The sequence below is a fragment of the Dermacentor albipictus genome, chromosome 2, assembly GCF_038994185.2.
Source record: "Dermacentor albipictus isolate Rhodes 1998 colony chromosome 2, USDA_Dalb.pri_finalv2, whole genome shotgun sequence".
Classification (NCBI taxonomy): Eukaryota; Metazoa; Arthropoda; class Arachnida; order Ixodida; family Ixodidae; genus Dermacentor; species Dermacentor albipictus.
Window position 1 is genome coordinate 93,122,636 of NC_091822.1, and position 22,110 is coordinate 93,144,745.

The 22,110-nt window shown below is 42.8% G+C and overlaps 1 protein-coding gene across 6 annotated transcripts in view; it reads right to left on the bottom strand.

Annotated features, from left to right (window-relative positions):
- Nucleotides 1-18,493, bottom strand: part of LOC135902754 (neprilysin-1-like) — an 81,309-nt gene extending 62,816 nt beyond the window's left edge. For all 6 annotated transcript variants that reach the window (XM_070533739.1, XM_070533740.1, XM_065432974.2 and 3 more), the window contains exons 1-3: nucleotides 18,376-18,493; nucleotides 9,375-9,590; nucleotides 134-508 (exon numbers count right to left, since the gene is read on the bottom strand). In XM_070533739.1, coding sequence (XP_070389840.1) covers nucleotides 134-508; nucleotides 9,375-9,590; nucleotides 18,376-18,408 — 624 coding nt within the window. In that variant the 5' untranslated portion in view covers nucleotides 18,409-18,493. The remainder of the gene's footprint in view (nucleotides 1-133; nucleotides 509-9,374; nucleotides 9,591-18,375) is intronic.
- Nucleotides 18,494-22,110: the final 3,617 nt, after the last annotated feature.

Below are 22,110 nucleotides of genomic sequence, written 5' to 3' on the forward strand. Positions count from 1 at the left end.
GAGACCTTCCTACGCAATCAGCATCACCAGCTGCATCTGACGCATCACCTGTAGAGGTACAATTGCGCAGATCAATCAATTGGCTCAAATGCTCTTCACAGCGCAACGGTACATGTAGCCTACAGTGGCATACCCTAGCGAAGGCGTCAGCGCCCGGCCCCTCCTTGAATGTGCCGCATACAAAACGGTAGAAGTCTTTGCACGGGTCTGCTTTGGGGTCCAGCTTCTGGCGCAGCCATTGCGCCATGAAGTGGCACTCGTCAGTCGTGCATACGTTGTCACTCGCAGCACCAGATGGCGAAAAAGTTGTCGGCAGTGCCGTTCCAGCTGAAACAGTTGTCGGGAGTGCCGTTTCAGTCCCCACCACAGGTGGTACCGTAGGAATCGGTACAGCCTTGGTTGAGGAAAGAGGTGCAGGAGTTTCCATTGTGTGTGACTGCCGGGGACTTATTGACTCGACGCTCGGCACAGCCATGCTACCATTCGGAGATTCTGGCGCTTGCGTACCCTGTTTGCGGGAATAAACACAGTGATCAGATTACCTACTTGTAGCACCAAATTGCGATTGCGTAGCCTATCTTTATAACTATTATCATGTATTTCGAAACTGGAACAAGGCAGGCCGTAGATCCTTTTTAGAGCTATGATGGCGTCGCGTCGTTGTAATAATGTAGAAAATGAAAATGGATGTGCAGTTTGACAAGATCGATAAATTTTACAACCGCAACAAACAACTTTTGCACGTACTGCATTTCGCACAAGCAACATAAGCTTCCTAAAGAAGTTGCTCTACTCACTTCAACTAGTTTATTTCTTTTAAAGGCTGTATTGGTAAGTAGAGTAATATGCCGCATACTTTAAAACTGCTCTATTTATAGCTGTGAGGTCGTGCTGGTTTTATGATTTTACGACGCAGTGAAATAGACTGTATATTTCAGAAAACATGTACTCTCAGCATAAGTTTAAACGTGAGCGAGGCGAAAGATATTATTATGTTGTTTTATGCATCTTAACCGCCATGATTTGCAACAGCTTAATTCAGGCTACGAAATGTAGACTTGGAACTACACCATGCGTAGAAACCAACTACATGGATTCATAATGCAAAAACGAGGTGAGGTGTGCAGACAGGACACAAGAGTAGAGATGTGGACAACCCAAACGCCGACTATCAACTGAAGGGAGCACTGAGGCGAAAAAAAAAATGAAGACACAAAACTCATCTGCGCAAGCTAATGAATGGTTTCACCACGTGTCAGTCGGGTTCATGTGCCGGTCTACGTGAGAGGTAAATGTTAAGGCACTTAATCTATTCTTTATGTAAAGTAATCGAATGCTGACTCACGCATGCACTTCCACGATTATAGATATGCCGTGCCTCTAACATAAGACGTGTATCTTCATTCTTATGTCTGTAGAATATCGCGCATTCATCTAACTCTGGCGTGCAGTAACATGGCAATGTATGGATAGATTGGAAGGCGATCCACCGGTCAACAAAACAAAAGGTCGTTAACCGGTGGATCGCCTTTTAATGTACCAGTTATGTACCCTACGCATTACATAGCCCTGGCCAGCTGGGATGTTTCGGGTCTATTGTAAACTTTAATATCGAAAAGTTTCTAATCATTATGTTCCAATCATTTATATAAGCATTAGGCTACAATCATACCTTTGCAACAATGGCACGTTTGCTTCTATAGTAAGAACGCAAACTAGATCTTTGCGATAAGTGCCTCGTGGACTACATTGTGCAGCGCAGGTGTGTGTGTGGGGGGGGGGGAGGGAACATAGGAGCCCGCACGTTTCCTTCACACCAAACACGCAAAACTGAAATGGCCAAATGTAAAGCACTTGGCTAAGCACTCCTCAAAAGCATCACATCTTAGATTCCAAGGTGTGCTTTGGATCTACACATTTTCGTTTTTTTTCGCATTTTTATTGACGGCTTTGGTACGCAGCCCTTCGAAATGTCATGTAGACAGAAAAGCGCATTATTCTGTTCGCTACAAAGTATTCCTGATCTGTAGGTAATGGAGGTTGTGCTGCGATCGCTGATATATATATTGCATTGTATTTCGAACCACAGAGACGCGCGCCCGAAGATGCGCCTTGACGGAATCAACAGTGGCCAACGAAGGAATTTCGCAGGAACTAACGTCTCGAAAAAAAGTAATTTACTTCCTCAGTGCCCCGACAAACACTACTTTTCTAATCGAAACGTGGCCTCGAATCAAATGATCGATTTGTGTATTTCTGGCTAGCGCATGATAGAGTGTATAAGCTCAACTTAACGAGGACGTAGAAAGAAACAAGTACACAGAGGCAGCGCTTCTGTGTCTCTTTCTACGTCTTCGTTCAGTTCTTCTTATACACTCTATCAGTGATTCTAACCAACTAGCCAGCGAACGTGTCTTTTGCCGAGTGACATTGAAGCATTACGCGAACGCCGAACACAAGCGGTGGCGCACCTTCCTTTGGACCACAGCATTTCGCTCTCCCTGGTAAACTCGTTTACCAAGTCAGTATACCTTTGACCAAGTTGGGATCGGCGTTGCCGGAAACATGTCAGCGTAAGAAGACGGTCCGGTTGCAAGTTACTTGCGCTACCGGTTTTCTTCTTCTTTTTATTGCCTGTACCACAAAGGTTGGTCCTTACTTGCTGTTTTATCGGGATTTACTCTAGACTATGAAAGTTCGTTACGCCTATTGTTATGTTAATGTGCACTTACACATTAAGCTTAACGGTTATTATATAATTCAATGAAAATAAAATACTAATACATGCCCCTCATGCGCTGCGTCATAACCACTGAGTCACGGCGGCAGGGGTGACGATTTAATACCTTTACACGTCTTTAAACGTGGGTGCACACAACCGTACTCTGCTGTAGTACACGGCGAACTGTTGTTCTGTTTTTCGTAAGACAACCGTTGTTTCTTTCTGGAACAGTGTGAGCCCCACATTGATGATATGTGAGTTCTGGCACATAGAAATGAGTCGAGAAGAAATTTCTGAATGCTTGGGTAAAAATATACGAAGATACGTCGACACTCAACATTAACCCGCTCTCGCTCTAAGAATGCACTGTAGAGCATTATCGTCTGCGCGACTTAGAGCGACTAAAGTTTGTCTCTGCTGCGTTCCGCCGCTTGCCTCCCGAGTGCGTTACAGCTTCAGAATGTGCTTTCCTCTTTTGTAGCTCTTCACGCGAAAGCGACAGAAGCAAAGATGCTAAGAACTAATATTCACCTATACGGGCAAGCACTAATCTCATGACTCAATCTCAATCTAAATCTCAATTTCAATCTCTGTTTATTTTGGGAAGAAGGCAACGCAATGTTGGAAAATTCGCGTCGAAAACAATTGTAAGAGTCCGAACATGGCTGCACAAGCTTCAAAATCTGCCGCAGAGACAGTGCTGCATGGTGGTCAGTGACGCGGTCCTCACTCAAACCGCATTATCGTCCCCCACAGTTGCTCACTTAACAGCTTACGTTATGAAATAAAAAGCTTTTTTTGTTGGTTCTTTCACCAATTTTAATTGTTGCTGGTAAGCGGCGGTAATTCCAACACCAACAAAAAAAAAAATTAAGTTCCTCCAAAATTTAAAACCATGAATCCGATAGCACCAAGTTCGAATATTAAACGAACTGTAAGCGTCGTACCTGTATAGGCAGTAGCAATAATTGTCAGCGTAAGATGACATAGGAAAAACGAGCTATCCCGCTAGGGGTCTTATTTCTGTACCCTGTAGTGGCAAAATTTAATTTCTTTTTATTTATTAAGGTTGTCTTTCTCAGCAACCTTACCACCACTTTTCCGCATTGTGTATGCTTCAAACCGCATTCATGGGCAGTTCCCGGAAGAGGTCCACAGCCACATTAGATTATTACGTCAATTTTAGGTTGTTGCTCTGTTATTGTTTCGAACTTTTACTATTGATCTCTGTAAATATTTAAGATAAAAGGCATGCGCTGTCGGTGTTTTGTTTGATGACATTTCTTTCTGGGCTGCCATTTTAAAAATTTTGAAAAATTTTGTCGAGAATGCAAGACCTGGCATGAACAACTTTCGAAATAGAATGGTGTGGCAATATAATCCGCATATAATGCCCATATCACAATGTATGGTATGGCATGAAGCATACATGCACGTAAATATGTACGGAACCTCCCGCCGATGGCAAGAATTTGCTCGGATTGTCCATATAATTGGCATCTCATTGAAAGGAACGCGCTCTCGTGCAATCGAGTTGAACGCCAACTATAACACATCCTGGATTCTCTCGCGCTATAGCGTAAAGGTGTTGTCACGTCTTAAGCAGTTTGCTATATTCCTCCCCTGCCTACGCTAATGGCTGGGGGACCTGTTGGCTTCCTATGTAAGTCGGCTATTTATTTATTTACGAATACTGCAGGCCTCAGGAGGCCCAGGCAGGAGGGGAAAGGTACATACAAAAAAAGAGAAAACACAATAGATTGACAAAGGAGTAAAAAAAAGAAAGCTCCGGAAAAAATGTAATAGAAAGTAGAATCGCATAATGAGTAAAGCACCTCAAAATAATGCATAGAGAGTGGCAGATACAAATACAAACACTGTTTCACAAGCACAATTTCAAAGCACAGGAAATGTAATAGAAAAGAAGAGGAGTGCATAATTCAAAATTACTACAACGCGCAATTCAATAAATATTGCACAATGATACAAATTGAAACGACATTTCGTAAGAACAAGCACTAATATTAGATAGTAATAGACGCTATTGAGTTAGTGCTGAGAAGTTTGTTATAGGGTAGGCTGTTCCATTCCGTTACTGTTCGAGGGAAAAAGGAAGACATAAAGACATTGGTTCTACCATTATGAGGCGTTAATGATGCAGCGTGGCGATGTCTTGTTCGGCGGGCAGTAAGGGGAGTTATGTAAGGTTCGGGAGAAAGAGACAGTTTATTGTTACTCAGCAAGAAGAGAAATTTAAGCCTGTGAATTTTTCTTCTTAGTTGCAAAGACTAAATATTGTGTTCAGCTATTAACTGAGTTGGGGAATCACTTGAGAGATATTTAGAGAAGATGAACCTTACTGTTTTACGTTGTATCATTTCTAGCGCATTGATCTTAGTTTTAGTATAGGGATTCCATACAATAGCTGCATACTCGAGTTTAGGACGGACAAGAGAGGTGTAGGCGATAAGGCGGTTTTCCGAAGGAGCATGTTTTAATTTATGCCTGAGATAGCAAAGCTTCTTAAAAGCCGAGTCGCAAAGATGGGAGATGTGCGAGTTCCAACTAAGGTTACTGGCTATTGTAACACCGAGGTATTTATATTCATTCACCTCCGTAAGAGGTTTGGATGCTAGACTGTAGGTAAACGACAATTTATTAATTTTTCTAGTGATTTTCATAAATACTGTTTTATCAATGTTAAGCTGCATATCCCAGCGCGCACACCAAGCTAGTATGTCTTGAAGGTTAGAGTTTAGAATAACTTGATCTTGTCGGCAAATGAACTCATTAAAGAGGAGGCAGTCATCAGCAAACATTTTTATTTGTACGGGTTGAGTAACAGTGTCTACAATGTCATTAATATATATGTTAAATAATAATGTTCCAAGAACACTACCCTGAGGAACACCAGAAGTGACAGGAAGGGTGCTGGAAGAGCAATTATCATATACTACGAATTGCGTACGGTTAGAAATATAAGCGCGAATACAATTCACGAGATTAGAAGCAATGTTGAAATGTTAAAGTTTTTCTATTAGCTTTGCGTGTGATACAAGATCAAATGCTTTCCTGCAGTCCAAGAATATGATGTCAGTTCGCCCTGATTTGTCGATAGTGCTAGCGAGACTGTGAACTAAAGTGGTTAATTGGGTTACAGTTTAGAGGCCCTTTCGAAAACCATGCTGCATAGGAGATAGAATGGCTCTATCGTCGAGAAATATATTCATTTCAGAAGCAATAATATGTTCTAAAAGTTTGCAACAAGATGAGGTTAGTTAAATGGGACGATAGTTTGCCACTAGTGATGGATCGCCTGTTTTTAGTATCGGAACAATACGAGTAGAAAGCCAGTCGATAAGAAGCACCGCCCATGAAAGGGATGCACGAAAGATGATTATGAAAAAGCGAGATAGCATTTCAGCGTACCTGTAAAGAAACACGTTTGGTAGGTTATCAGGCCCAGGAGATGATTTTGTTTTAATATTCAGAAGCATAGAAAAGACGCCAGACAAAGAAATAAAATTAAATTATTGTTGTGTGCTACGCCATTCACACGAGGGGAAACGGGTGAGTTGGAAAAGACACTGTTAAAATAAGCATTGAAGTGAACAGCGATATCTTGTTTAGCGACGACAGGATTGCCCTCATGCATAATATGGTCAACTGATTTGCTTTTTTTACTAAGATAACCCAAAAACTTAGAAGGAGCAGTTCTGATGAAGTTTGGAGGGGTGAACTGGTAATAGCGAAGTTTAGCAACACTGATAGCCTCACTTAATTTTGCTTGGTAGGGTTCCACTATGTCACGAGAAAGACCCTGTCGTCTTAGTCGGTTGACCTTTCTCTTTATGTGCACTATGTCACGCGTCATCCAGGGAGTAGCTCTATACGTTCTCTTGGTTTTATTTGCAAGAAAGCTGTCAATACAGAGCGTACAAATAATCTTAAATTCATCCCAAAGTTGAACGGCGTCATATCCCCAAAACCGCTATGATGAAAGTCAAGATAATCCAGTATGCTCTCATCTCTGGCGCGGGAAAAATCTTTTACAGTAGTAGTTTTACAATGAGTAGATCTGAGAGGATCAAGGTAGCAAGAAAAAGCCACAAGGTCATGATCCAAAATGCCATGCTCAACAGAGACAGAATAATTATCTAAAGTCCGGCTAATAAACACAAGGTCAAGTATTGAGGCAGAAGTAGTGCTAATTCGTGTTGGCTCAGTAACCACTTGCTGCAAGTTGTGCATCAAGATTATGTTACGCAACTGCTCATTATTTATATTAGCATCAGCGCTAGGAGTTCCGTGAATCCAATCAACTCCCGGATGATTGAAATCACCTATGAGAAAAATTTTTTCGTGCACAAAAGTCGCCATGTGATCACGCAGATCATTGAGAAATTGCGGAGCGGAATCGGGAGCGCGGTAAAGAGCAAAAATTGCAACAGAAGCATTATGGCATAAAATTTTTAAAGAGATCATTTCAAGATTATCAGCTTGACGTAGGAGAACTGCCGAAATATCTTGTCTCACCAAAATAGCAACACCGCCACCTCTAGTAGGTCTATCACGACGGAAAGCACGGTAATTAGAGGGAAAGACATCCGTATCTTCTATTGCGTCAGGCAGCCATGTTTCTGTGATGGCGATAATGTGTGGGTTAAGCGCAAGAATTATCGCGTCAAGCTGATCACTCTTGTTGATAACACTGCGCGCATTTATATTTATGATTCGGAATTCTTGAGGGGGAGCAAGTCAGCCCTTTTTTGAAGTACTGCCATAGTCGTGGATTTTAATCCTGGTGTTCCTGGCATCATTCCATATAAAGTATTCATTGTTGACCCGCAGTTTTGCGTCTATCAAAGGAACTTTTTTGCCTTCTTTCTTTTCAGCCTTCGCGCTGTCCCAAAGGAATTTACGTTTTCTGAGGGTTTCATGCGAATAATCATTTTGTACTGAATTTCTGGTGCCTTTTAACTTGTGGGCGTTTTTAAGATTGCACGTTCTTGATTGAAGTCCTGAAAGAACATAATAACGGGTCTTTGTTTACCAGTCTTCCCTAAACGGTGGATTCTTCCAATCGAGCTGCAATTTACGTTTAGCATATAAAAAATATGTCAGTCACAATTTTTGCTTAAGCTCTGTTTCTGTTTCAGCGGCTTCCTCCCGAAGGCCAAATAGTACCAAATTGGAACGCCTACTCCTATCTTACAATTCTACTATCTTGTTTTCTAGAGATTTAACGGTTTGTTGGAGTTCATCAACGAGAGCGACACGTTTTTCTAAAAGAGTGAAACGATTGCCCCAATCAGTAAAAAGACTTTCCATGTTATTCTGCTGCGTTCTAAGCATCGCCATATCTTCAACTAACTTAGTTTGCCCTGCCAGTAATACTTGCAGCACTCTTTCAATATCGGGGCCTGGATTTGTCTCAACATCACCGCACAGCAAAAGTAAACACATACAGTACATATCGTAAGCAATACTAGCACAACGCCGGGGGCACGGCAAGACCAAACGATCCGTCTATTGTCTATATGTGTTGCTTGGTTTTCTTGGCACCTCACCCCAGCTTCACCTAATGAGCCCCGCCGTGCACGGTACCTACATAGTTTTAATGCGAATGTTCTGGAAGAGCATCTGGCCCACGGAATCACGCCACCGCCATGGTGGCCGCCACACGGTCGCGCCCTCTGCCAAAGCATGTCGACGATCATTTGCGCTCCAATCATCCTAACCACCTTTTCAGCACCAGCAGTGTACTTCGTAAGCATCGCCTACTTTGTCCATTTCATTTATGTTCTCCACAAAAACTATTCATTTATTTTGTCCACCACATTTGGTGGTTTTTGTAAGAGCTTTTTGAAAGCGTCGCTTTCTTTGCCAACCATCGCGCACATTGCTGACCGTTGCAGCTGTTGATGCAGTCTTGCGAAATCTGCCACAGGTGGGACCGGAAAGATATTCTTGCTGAATGGGCCGCATGCATGACAGGACTCGTATAAAGAATTAGCCTATATGTAGCTTTCTCCGCTTTACCCCTGCAAACGTACGCGTGGTCAGCATTTTTATCTGCACAATTTCGCAATGTAACGCCGAGCTGCACGAACATAGTGTTACTGCAGCATAAGTCACTTCAGTAGCGTCAGTTTAGGCTTCTATTATGCATATTGAAGCTCAGCTTTCTATGTCTAGTTTTCACTGTGTTTGGCGCGTCGTATTGGTTGGTTTCCGTCTGAATAATTTGAGCAAAGAATGGAGATAGCGCACTCGTAAAGTGGGGCAGTTCTCGGGGCAGTTTAATCCACGGTCACGTGGTCACGTCATTCGTCGGTTGCTGTATTGTATAAGTGTTAACCTAGTGAACATGTCGTTTTCGACTCCTACTGAAGGACTGACCAGGTTTGAGCTCCTGTCTCCCTCTAACACGTGTCGCAGCCCAGCCATTCAGAATTTCAGCTGCAGACGAAATGGATGAGTCCACTGGGTACACACTTAGAAAATACCTCCAGCATATAAACAGTTAAGCTGCTTTAACCGCTTCGTTTCACCTAGATTTTAATATTTCTAATATATATGTCTCCCTATTTGTTCATTTTTCTATCTTTTTCCTTCGTCGTATAAAGTCGGATAGTGACGCCGCTCTCACCTTCATGGTGGCTTCGGATAGCGAACCACTGGAGAGGAAATAGATGGTCAGGAGTGCAGTGATCATAATTCCGGGTAGCAGGCCGAACACGCAGACCATTAGCGGGATCGAATCCGGACTGCTTTCGCTTTGCCACTCTTCGTTGCCTTCCTGAGAGTCTCCAACGGACCTTAACGAGTACGTGTCTGACTCCTGCAGGTAGATGCTCCTGTTCGCCTATGGGAACAACCGTTAAAGAAGGAATAAATGTTTATGGCCTCGAGTACAACTCACGCAGTTTTGCGCTAAAACAAGTCCACGAGGACAAACACGCGCTGTAATCTCGTTTGAAATGGGTCTTCTTCTTCGATAGTCGCCGCCGAAGAGTCGTCAAATGCGTGATTACTATACAACGTATCAGATAGACTCGTGTTCGAGCCGCAACCGCGTAAGGGCCACACCGCCAACTTGGAAGGGCAAAATTTGGAGAAAAATATTCCAACTGGGAATAAATCGCATTGGGTGCTGCGTGTGCATCGGCGAATTTTCGCGAGAAGCGTAGTGCCGCGTGCCGCCACAAGATGGCGGGAGTTACGCGCTGCCCTCTGATGCAATGGTACATCGGTGATCTGTGGTGTGCACAAGCCGGCGGCTGCATGAGCAGCATTTTTGCTTTGTCAGCTATTATAACTGTGATAGCAAAGCTATTACGGAAAGGATAACATTCGCTTTTGGTGGGTGGGCATAGATGATTGGGACATATTTTATGCTCATACTCAGGGGAAAAATAGAGAAAAAGCGTAGCCCCATGTAAGGGCCGCAAATCGTGAAAACTGTCAAATAACAAAGTGTGGCTTCTACACAATTCCACACATATTTATGTCGTGGCACCCCTAAATATTTTGTCAATGAGGAACATTAGAAATGAGACAAAAGAATCTGGGTTCCCAAGCCACGTGGGTATGCTGTTTTTCGGTTTAGAAGAGCAGCAGCGTCTGAAGTTTGGGTCAAACGCGGACAACCTTGGGTCTAGGTCCTAGGACGCAGCAGTAGGGAAAATGGCGCTTGAAAGTAAAAAAAAAAAAGAAGGAAAGGTTTCCTTAGAAATGAAAACTAACAGAATGCATTTTTGAGCAAGAAGGGCAAACTGAAAATTTAATAAACGCAATCATTGTATTACAGCTAAAATTAGGTATGCTGTTTTAAGCAAAGCCACGCCGCGAGGGTGACTCAAGACGGCTTAGGCATCAATGCTACACTCTAATCTTGGTAACCTATAAGTATACCTATAAACATGAGTAACGAATAAAATAACGGTTACTTCGCCCGTCCTTTTGATGTTTTCTTTATATTGCTCATGCTAAGGGTTACAATGACGAAACTGAGTGAGACGGGTGCTGCTTATTAGTTACATTGATCTGCTGCCAGCATGTAACCTCTGTATTGTAACCTATAGAATTTTGGTAACCTTTAACCGACACCCCACGGAGACATTAAATAGGGAGGGGAAGTTCGCAATTTACACATTAACAAAGCGCAGGATAAGTTACCTGCGTGCACACATGGTTGATCCATTTGATAAGCACTTGTACGGGTGTTCAGTCGCAAATTTTGAGTGAGAGCAAATTACTCATTGAGCCGGCAGAGCCGCATATCGGAAGTAGGCCGCGGGAAAAGAACGTTCTGCAAGAATAATGACGATTCTTGCCGGAAGTACAACCATCGACTGAGCAAGTATTATATACAATTAGCGCTTTTCACAGACCCTACATGTGTCCTGCAGAAATCTATCTCGTTGCCGTCGCATGCCGCTGCCGACACATGCCGCCGCAAGTGTTTTTGTTGTTTCGAATGGGTCTCACATTCACGGATTGGGGAGCCCTTTTGACATACGTTTAGCTTATAACATGATAAAATAATGCTCCTCTGGCACTTCTGCCTTCTTCATGAGGGGAGTAAAAAGGAGCATGGTTATTATTATTATATGGTAGGAACCTGGAAGGGCCTTTTTCCGTGTTTACTCAGTGCGAATTTGGTTGGGTGCATTCATGGATCAAGCTCAATCGCAGAGTGATGTACGAACATTTCCCTCATATCACAGCCATCCAGCGCAATGCGTCGTTACCTAGAAAGCGTCCAAAGAATTTAATGAGTGTTGCCCCAACGGAAGATATATTAACTGAGCATTTTAGCAAACAATCTTTGCAGCCGAGGTGCGAATTCGGAGCAAACAAAATGCAATCATTAAAACGCTTGGCATGTTTCTCCCATTATTTTTTGTGCACTCAGCAACGGTACGAGTCAACGTCTGCAACACACCACATTTCCCTATATTGTACAGCAGCAACACGGTTTATGCAACGCGTCAATGCATGTCAGCGCAGCAAACACAGCACGGAAAAGCCGCATACAGCCGCTCCATTACCACGGAGCCGTGTAGACAGATGAAAAGTACAGTTGGCTGAAGTTCTACCACCATGATAGCTATAAAGAATAATTCTGTTCAATTCAGCAGCATAGTTTCCAAGAGCGCACTATGTCCATAAGTTTGTGTTTTTGTTTTACCCTCAATGAACCTGCTTTCGTTTGAATATGTGCAGCCGGATTAGAATGTCCGAATCATGCTTTTGTTACTGTACTTCAGTACAGAAGCAGCGGCCATGTTTTTATGTCATCTCTCTGCGTTTCCGTATATAGCTTTAGCATTGCATGACGGGATGTAGTTGCAAACATGGCGTTGTGAGCTGTGTATGTGTGTTTTGGTGCTAGTTTCGGCGCCAATTTTGTCAGTGGCAATGGCAGTGACGAACAGAGACTTTGTTTGGGATAATGCGCGGCCGCTGCAAAGAGCCATTTTGTGACTGTGAGCGCTTCAGTGTCCTCATTTCGGCGAACATTCGCTGTGACTACTGCGACCACAGCCCCGGATCGCATGGGAAAATAGACGAACTTGGTAAGTGTTCTTGCATTGTACTGGTTTGTCTGTATTCAGCATATAGCTAGGCTGCAGCTTTTGTTTCATTATAGGTCAGGGAAGTGCAAAAAAAAAAGAGAGAGAAAGCAAAGGGGTAAGCAGCGATTTGCGCGAAAATGCATCCGTGTTTCTTCCACGCTCAAAAACGACACTTTAGGGCTCGTCCACGTTACCGGCACGGCAGGCCGCTGCGCGCCGTTCGCGGGCCGCCGTTCGACGGCGGCTTTCCTCGCGAACGGCGAGATTTACTTGCCGTAGATAGAATGTGATCACATGATGTTACCGGGACCCATTTGTGTCGCATCCGTACAGTGAAGTAGCGACCGAGGAGTGGTCGTTCTGGCAACGTCGGCAGCCTTACCGCCGCTCATCGCTCGGCGGCGCCGATATCGTCGCTAGGCCTTTTCCGGTTCACGTCGAAGCGAAGGCTTATGGCGCTTCGGAATGAATCACCGACGCTCACAAACCGAAATATTTCATACCGTTGCTGTCACTCTTTGCAATAATTATTCACAATGCAGAAAATACGCTAATATTAGCGGCGCCGTCGGCAGTGATGCGAGCACAGCCGCGCCCGTCGTCTGCCGTCGGGAGCCGTGCAATGCAGCTGAGCTGGACAGGTATCCGTGCTCTCGTTCGTGTTTAACGTTTGACAGTGGATATTGTTTTGTGTAAAGAGATGCGAACTTTTAAGAGAACAACGCGGGGGAACTGGCACAACTTACACTATTCTACAGATGCGAGTTCTGAGCGTTAGTTGTTTTCAGTGAGTCAGGAAATACAAACTACTAAGGCACAGTCAATGCATGTTGACTGTGAGTAACACACCTGCCCGTTTTAGTAGTGCCAGCTTTCCTAGCTGACTTCTCTCCTTTTGCCCTTGTTCGTACATCTCTTTTATTTTATTATGTGGGAAAATGCGACATGCATGCCGTGTTCTAAACTACATAAATAAATTTTGGGCAGTGGTTTATGTCATCTTTAATTTCTTTTCATAGATGGCATTGCCAGCTGATGAGCTCCAAGTAACAGCACCTCACATTTACTGCGCTCCTGACATGTATTTTTGCTGGCAGCCAAGCCGAAGTCATCACTGTCTCCACGTCTGGAATACAACGGGCACTTATTTTTTTCCTTTTGGCATATTATGTTAAGAACCTACAATATCCATTTGCATTTTACCAAATACTTGCTCTCGTGCAAAATATTGTGCTGCCAGGAGACAAGCTAGTGAAAGGACTGCTTTCTACCCGTCTGAAACGTCTCTTTGCGCTCCTAAGCAATAAAAATGTAATCTAGGGAGTAGTGCTGTTCGCGCTGCTTTCCATGTTTTTCACCAACTCTAAAGTGAAAGAAAAAAACAACATAGTGTGGGATTTACTTCAATGCGGTTGGTTAGCTCCAAAGGTGGGAGAGGCTTACACCATAAGCAGCTGTTTTTTTCACGTCATACATTGTTTACTTCTAGTCACAAGCAGTGCATTTACTTGCTCTAGTCATTTGTTCCTCTCCCTTGTGGTGAAGGCTGTTTAATTTTATTTCATTTGTGTCATAGGCCTCAGAATTTCTTATAAACATAGCTTCAGCATTTAATTCACCCACGTAGATGGTTGTTTTGCAAAATGTAATGCACTCTATTTGCCCTTTGCTAAGTGAGCAGATCGGTATATATATCTGTGCCTGTGCATAAATCTAGTACTGCAGTTATTAAGTGGCATAAATTCTGATGTTTTTCATTTCACACAGTTGTGCTTCAATGACTGTATATGGGAGGCCTCATGGATGGTATTTTTGTATGGGACCTTGTTGAACAAAAAACTTGTAATAAAGAATTTCGTACCTGAGAGTACTCCAACTTATTTTTCGGGAACATTCACAGAATATTAAACGGAACAGCTTATTACAAAGGCTACATGCACAGTTAGAACGTGAAATAATGACATTGCCTTCAACTACATTAAAACAACTCATTGTCACAATATTATTGCCAGCAGCGCTTTGCAGTATGCTTTTGCTCACCTGAACTAAATTATTATGGCCAATCTACAATACTCATGCATATGTTGCTTCCCCAAGTGTTTTTCTTCATTGAGTGTACTTCAAGTAATTTGTGCCTTTGGAAGATGGATTTTTAATAAATAGTGGCTTTTCTGCCCAAGTATGTAATACTCTAGGAACTGTAGGTATTTTTGGCTTCCACATATTTTAAAGGGACGTTAACTTAGAGGCAGTATATGTTAGAAACTTACAGCTGAGTTATATATTAGCAGTCAAGCAGGAACTGTCCCCCAAAGGCTATGTTAAATTTAGGGGTTACTTCGGCTATTTATTCAGATGTGTTTATTGTGATTGCGCTGTATTGTTATAGCTAACCTATAAAATCTATCATTGCGTCATGATTCAAAATGTTCTGCATCTTGAATGGGGCCAACGTTGTGATGCCTGTCAGTTGCCTCCGATTTCTTTTCGCCACAGATTGTCATGTAGAAGTTTGAATTATGGGACTGAAAAAAAAATGTTTGGGTCGATACCAATCCGAGCAAATTACATGCTCTCTTTAAAGCTTTAATGAAATGCATTGACAGTGAAAGTCTCTTCTTTTATAGTCCCACAATTTAGACACCAGCATAACCATAATCTGAGGTGAGAAGATAGCCAGCTGGCAGGCATGACAATATCGCCCCAATTCGAGATGGCAATATCTTGTAGTGGAACAGTGCAAATTTTCTAGTTTGGCTATAAAAATAGAATGCAATCAAGAAGAAAATATCTGTATAAGTTACTGTAGTAACCCCTAAATTTAACACATCCTTTAGAGGTTACATTTGCTTTTAGAAAATAAAGGACTACAGCGTAACCTCTAAAGCTGCATATTTTTCAAGGGTAACAATGTACCTTTTATTTTATATTGGTTACAATGTACCTTATATGTTCTATTAGTTACAATGTAACTTATAATATATTAGTTACAATGTACCTTATAAATGCGAATTTGTGCACCTATACTAAGGGTTACCCAGCTAAGGGTGTAGTTTTGATTTTTGGCTCTAGGGTCAACAGGAATGCAAGAACCCAAGACTGGCTTGGGTTCTGAGCATGCGCACTTGCCGCCCGCGTTTTTCTGGGCTCCCCGGGCCACTTTGGTCCAGAAATGTATAACTCTCTAATGAGCGTGTGGTTTCGGTGTTCTTTGTAAAGATAGCACTGACGTGGCTTTTTCAAAACGAAGAGCTTTCGTTGCCACTTACATCTGTTTCCGTGGTTGGTGGTCGGTAGTTTCACTTCCACCGTCGATACAATGGCACCGTTGCAATAGGTGCGTGCTGTCTCGCTATCTAGCTGCGTGGCGCGTTCCACGCAGAACGCCAACTGTAGTATTTGATTGCCACAGATAATATATGCACACTCCAGGGACATTTGAACCCTAGGCGTGGCAGACACCGTGCTCTTCCGTAACAAGTCCAAGGACGATAACATTATCACCGCGCGCCGCACGCTATATGCGCCAGTTAATGCGTGCGAGGGTGAGCAGACAACGGTGGCTTGATCTCCCTCGAGCAAGGCAAGAAAGCGGGAGGAAGTGCTCCGTCTCCCGTTGCGGGTCCCGCAGCGGACGCCCTACTTCGGCAGCGTCTCGGTGTTGTGTGGCCACGAGCGGTCCTATCTGGAAAGCAATCTACAGTGGGGACACGTGCGCAGAGTGCTGATAACTTCGTGAGAAATGTCTCCCCGCCGCACACTTCGCGTTGACGTGAGAAGCAGCACGAAGGTCATTTCGCTCGCTGCTGCGCCCATGCTTTCTCACTCCAGCGTTTTGACAGCAATTGTGCGCGGTCATCGAGTGAGACGTGTTCACCTTTGATTGTGCGCGCATGACACCACGCTTGTTAATGTAGTTGGTAAGCGAATGTTTACAAGTTTATACTGCCCGTAAAGCTATTATTCGAAATTCGTATAGCTATCTACTAATTTCATATCGCAATAGATTCTCTGTATTTCTTGCAAAACTGCTATTTATCCTGAAGGCTTAGATGCTGCAGTGTAGCGCTTGACATAAATAGCTTTCCTCTTTTCCCATTCCCCTCTCTCCATTTGCAGATGCTTTAGAGGGCGCCACTGAGAGAGGACGATGGCAATCACGCTCTACGGCAGTGCTTTGCGTCCCTGGAGACAACATGGCGCTGTAGATATGTGGAACAATGGCTCTGTCCATTACAGCATTACGTAATGACACAACAAGCGCCACGTAAATGTCTTTAGTGTAACAAACATATGCCACCAACACATCATTTATTTAATAAAGCGAGTAGCTTGCTATATGTATCCGGCTATTCGCTAACATTGACAATCGTCGACGATGGTTTATGCACAATTTCAAATAATTTATTGAAGCACACGCAGTAATTCTTACAATACAATTACGGCCTTGGAATTCACGTGTGGAAGCATTCTCAAAAGGTGAGAGTTCACTTAGGTTTGTCCTCGTAAATGAATCAATATGTATATACAATACTGTTATGTGTGTATTTCTTATACCTAAGTAAATGAAGAAATACAGTGTGCTAATACTGACTTTTGGGGTCGAAAACTGGAGGACTGCAAACAAAGTTGCGTAAACGCTCCGCGCCGCTGAACGTGCGATGGAATATCTAATGAGAGGCCTGACAATACGAAAAAAACAGTTGAGGGATAGAATCAGTGAGGAAGCCGAAAGCCGCGTGCTGTGAGGACGATGAAGCGAAGTTGGACAAGTCATGTAATATGTATAGCACATTACAGATCCTCTAATACAGAAATCGCAGAATGGGACCGCCGTGCTCACTTAGTAAGCTACATCCATGTGACCGTCCTACTGGTCTTTCATGCATTTGGTACGGGCAGGGCATTTGCTTAGCAATGTGAATTGTTGGGTACATTGGTGCTTACTTCAGTGGCAGAAATGAACCCGGGAATACCGGGACAATTGGAAGCACATGGGAGGCCGGCTGTTGTGTCTCCTTTCTTGTTCCTGGTATATTTGTGCTATTTTCCACCGAACTACTCCGTACGCAATGATAGAATTACAGTACTATAAATCGGGCATCTATTCAAAATGTAAAAAGATAACATATCGAAATGCTTTCAATTATAGATGTGGCAAGGTGTTGTGATGAAATGGAGGATCTCTCTATGCAGTACTCGTCATAAATAGGTTCGTGTCATTGAAAATGACAGAATTATTCTTTCCAGTTACGCTATGTTATATCCTCTGCTGCCAGAAAGAGTGCACCCACCGGTTTCGCCAACTTCCTCATTACGCCGGGCAGGCAACGAGACATTATACTGAATAAGATGAAACACCAGCAAGGTTGCCGGTTTTAATCGCATTGCAAATTCATACAGCTACTTTTACGACTGCTCATTAAACTTAACGGCGTCGTCGGTCTTTGATTTTCGTCTTATTGTGCAAGTAGAGCAAGAATGCATGATGCGAAAAAGTCAAGTTAATCAATGTGGTGTTGTGGGTTAATGGGCTTCGTTTTCGGAACCAGATTCACTCGCCTTCAAGGGGTGTTACACTAATCGGCACCTCTATAAAAGCGACAATCTCCGCAATAAAGCAGCTCTTCGCTTCGGTACCCAGCTGGGCCCGCGTCTGCTGTTACGGCTGCCGTCCCGACGGGCCTTCCTGCATTTGTTCCGGCGTTGCTTTTAATGGCGGCCGCGCCGACACAAACTACTTCAACACACAAGTGAAATACGCTACCGCGTCGCGGTGTGGTGTATCATCCAGTCAATACTTGTCTCGGCCTTCTCAATGTTTTCTTTATTGCCAGAGGTATACCGAGCTTCTTAAGTAGCCTGAAGGGAATATCACGTTGTTCTGCACGGAAATTGAAACCCAGGTGAATCAATAAATAAAGGAGAAATCAGTAACGAATCCTTGCGCATGTGCTCAGAAGTGCAATGCGATTCCCTCATCAGGCTAAGCGTTTTTATGGAGGCCCTAACCTGGCCCACGCGCCCGTCATACGCGAAAGCAAGGAAGGATATGAAAGGGCACTCTACCTCGTCTGCACTTTCAAAAGCTGGAAACGCCATCTCTGTCTCTGGTGACAGCACACCGGCAGTTATCTTTCTGCTTCAGTGACGTGGTGCTTGCTATCTGGACACAGCCTTCTTCTTCCTCTTCTTCTCTTCCTAAACCTATGACCGACGCCTAGGCGGAGATTTTGACAAAATGTTTTTACCACATAAACGCAAAGAAACATTGCTTTTTGTTGCGCAAATCCCTTTTTTTTGCCCGCTTCAGCCGTTTTGAACTTATCCACGTATCCTATTTTGAACGTAATTCCACGAGCCTTTTCCCGTACAGATTATGACACGGAGGCAAATTAAAACATTGATTAGATGCAGCTCTCGTATTTCGTAACGGGATTTTAAATAAAGTAATTGGAAGTGTAATATTGGTTTCAATAGGACTATGAATCACCTCAGTAATTTTGAATTCATACAATGCATACACTGGCAACACATGCAATGAGCTATACAAGTACGTACTGGATTGTGTACATCTAGAAGAAGTGATAGTTGCTAATGCGCGTTTTTGCAGCCGGAATGCAAGTTCAAGATAACTTATAAAAGTGTTTTCCCATGAAACAATACAATAAGATATCTGATTCTGAATGAAGAAAAAAGCAGAATGCGTAGGACAGCATATTCGAAACATTCAATAGCCTTAAGGTGAACATAACATCCGTAAGAAAGCTTGGTTCATGTCTGAATCAAAGGAAATGCCTAAATATTCATAGGAGACAACTTGTATTATTGTACCTCGTAAATATATGTCCAGTATTTGGTTACTGAGATTTTTCCTCCTGCAATGAAAAACTATATACTTAGTCTTACTAATTTTAAGGGTCAGTTCGTTGGACGTAAATCACTTTAAAATATTATCTACATCTGCATTTATTTTATCCCGTATATGACGCAGACTGTCACCAGTAAATAGGAGAGCGGTGTCATCAGCACACATTAAAACCTGTGAATGCCTAAGCGTTGCAGGGAAACCATTTATGTCAAGTGAGAAACGCATGGCCCCAAGAACGGAAAACTGTGGCACACCAGTTAGTACTGTTTGTGAAGTAGACGTATAATTATTGAGTATTGCTTGCTGCTTGCGGTTACTGAGGTAGCTTCGAAGCAAGTTTAGCATTTTGCCCCTAAACCCTAGATTGTTAATGGTGTTGAGTGATATGTGAAAGTCAACTGTCTCGAAGGCCTTCTTTATGTCTAGATAGACAACGGCCGCAATTTTATTCTGCTGGAGAGCCGTATGCAGCAGGTGCGTCAGGGTGAAAACAGCGGAAGTAGATTACTGAGGTCTGAAACCATGTTGGTCAGCATATTGTATTTGGATATGAATTTGTTTATGTGCACGGAGAGTATCTTTCCTGAAACTGTGTTCATAATGCTATTATTGAAATCGGCCGATAACTTGATGGATTAGAACGATCTTCGTTATTATAAATCGGAATTACTTGTGCTATTTTTAGTTATGAAAGATATATTTCGGAATCAAGGGAGTGAATAATTAGGTGATGTAGGGGACCCGCTAATATGTCAATGGTGTCCTTAATTAGCCTAACATCTATTTTTTCAAGCCCAGCTGCCTTAGTTCTTTGCTCATTACCAACTGCTATTATTTCATCCAATGTGATACCCTCAATTACCATGGTATTCGCCACCGATTGGATAGACTGCGTACATTCGCTGACTTGAAGTTGGCTTGCTAGCTGCTGTCCGGTATTTACAAATTACTCGTTCCATTCTTCAACTGTTTACTGGTCAAGTAGATCTGGCAATATACGCTGCTCTGAACGTAGCCCTACTGCACATGTTACAATATTCCAAATTTTACCTGTGTTGCGCTGAGCATTATTCACAACAGAAGAGTAGTATTGTTGCTTTCTATTACGCAGTCGAGAGACGGACAGGTTCCTGAAACGCTTAAACTGCTTTAGATAATAATCATTGGTTTTAGCACATTTCCACTTCTCATGCCATTTTAATTTCCCCTACAGTATGCGTAGGATGTTGTGAGTCATCCATGGGCATATAGGTGCAACATATCGGCCCGAGAACCTATGTGGGGTGCTCTACAAGATGGCACTCTGGACAACTGTAAATAAGTTTGTATATTCTTTGTTTATGTCGGTATCATAGGTATCAAAGAAGTTTATTTTCGGCAAGTTCTCGCGAACTAATCTTTAGTCACTCTATATCTGCGGTTCATGACCAGGTACGTTCGCAGTTCTCTTTCCTTGGATTTTAACCCCAAAAAATATGGGTATGTGATGGGCTATTGGATCTAGGTAAGTTCAGGCCAATCGGTTGCATCGATGTTCGTAAGCGCATGGTTTATTAATGTGCTAGAACTGCAAGTGATACGCGTTGGCTCTGCTATAAGATTGCATATGTTATAGCACCGTAGAATTAAGGTGTAATTGTTAGTTTCTACAGAAAGATCTGTAATAAAGTCTCCTACAATTACGACATGGTTACCTTTTACAGAGGTTAAGATTTCAATAATTTATTGAAGTTTCTCAATAAAACCGGAAACAGCAGAACCGGTACGCCGATACACTACACCGACTGTTATGCAACACATAGTTTTTATAAAAAGAGCCTCAATCGTAGGGTCACTGATAGTAAGCGTAGGAAGAACTTGAAAAGCGATTCTTTCTTTTATAAAGAAGGCGACACCACCTCCTCGTGCCCTTGAAACCCTTGGCAGAGAGGAAAGTTTGTAGCCTGGTATTAATGGCAATTCTTTATCCTTGAGCCATGTTTCCGTAATAGCGATCAAGTCGAAAAGACAATTGTGCTGGGATAGGAAAGCACTCAGTATTTTTCTGGATACTGCGCACATTGCAGTGAAAAACTAAGAACACATCTCGATGTTTTATTAATTGATCAACTTGATAGCAACTAAAAGTCATGATGAAACAGAAGGACAAAAAGAAGATATGAACAGAGAGAAAAAAGAAACTATACAATTTTAGCCAGGTTACTCTCATTCTTGCTTCTCCACACAGCTGAGGTTTCTGTCTTCCTCATGAAGATATTTTCTTGCGAAACCCAGGCAAACTTCCATTTTTTTTCTCTAAGCGCACTTGATGTGCTTTGCTCAACAATATTTTGATCTCAATACAAATATGCCCATTAACGTAAACCGGATTGCTTTCTTCGAAGCCAAGAACTCTTGTAGTAAGCCTTGCCTTTCTAGCTGCAGCGAAGAATTTATCCCGCGCAGCACGAGTAAAATACCGCAACACAACATTAGGTCTGTCCTTGTCCTTTAATCGCACGCGGTGCACAACGTCAATGTCGTCGTCGGAGACATCGAGACCCACAACTGTCGTCGACTCCAGCTTGTGGTATTGACGGAAGCTGGAAGTCATACTCCAGCCGTCCCGAAGTAAAAAGCCGTTATTTACCATCTACAACCAATATATAAAATGAAGAACAGAAGCGCCCCCTGGGGAATAAAGAACTGAAATGAATTACGAAACTGAATATAACATACTCCCTCCCTTATTTTCAGTGGTTAGTTGTTAGTAAGTATTAGTAAGGAAAACCCCAAAGCATGCACACGGTACCTATTTACACATATTTATAACCTATGTACACAATGTCAGACCACCAACTAATTGGCCTGATAGTCTTGGAGCCAGCCGGATGTGCAGCCGATTTTAACGTCACGCTTGTTACAGATCGTAGGTTTCCCACTAGAAGGGGTAA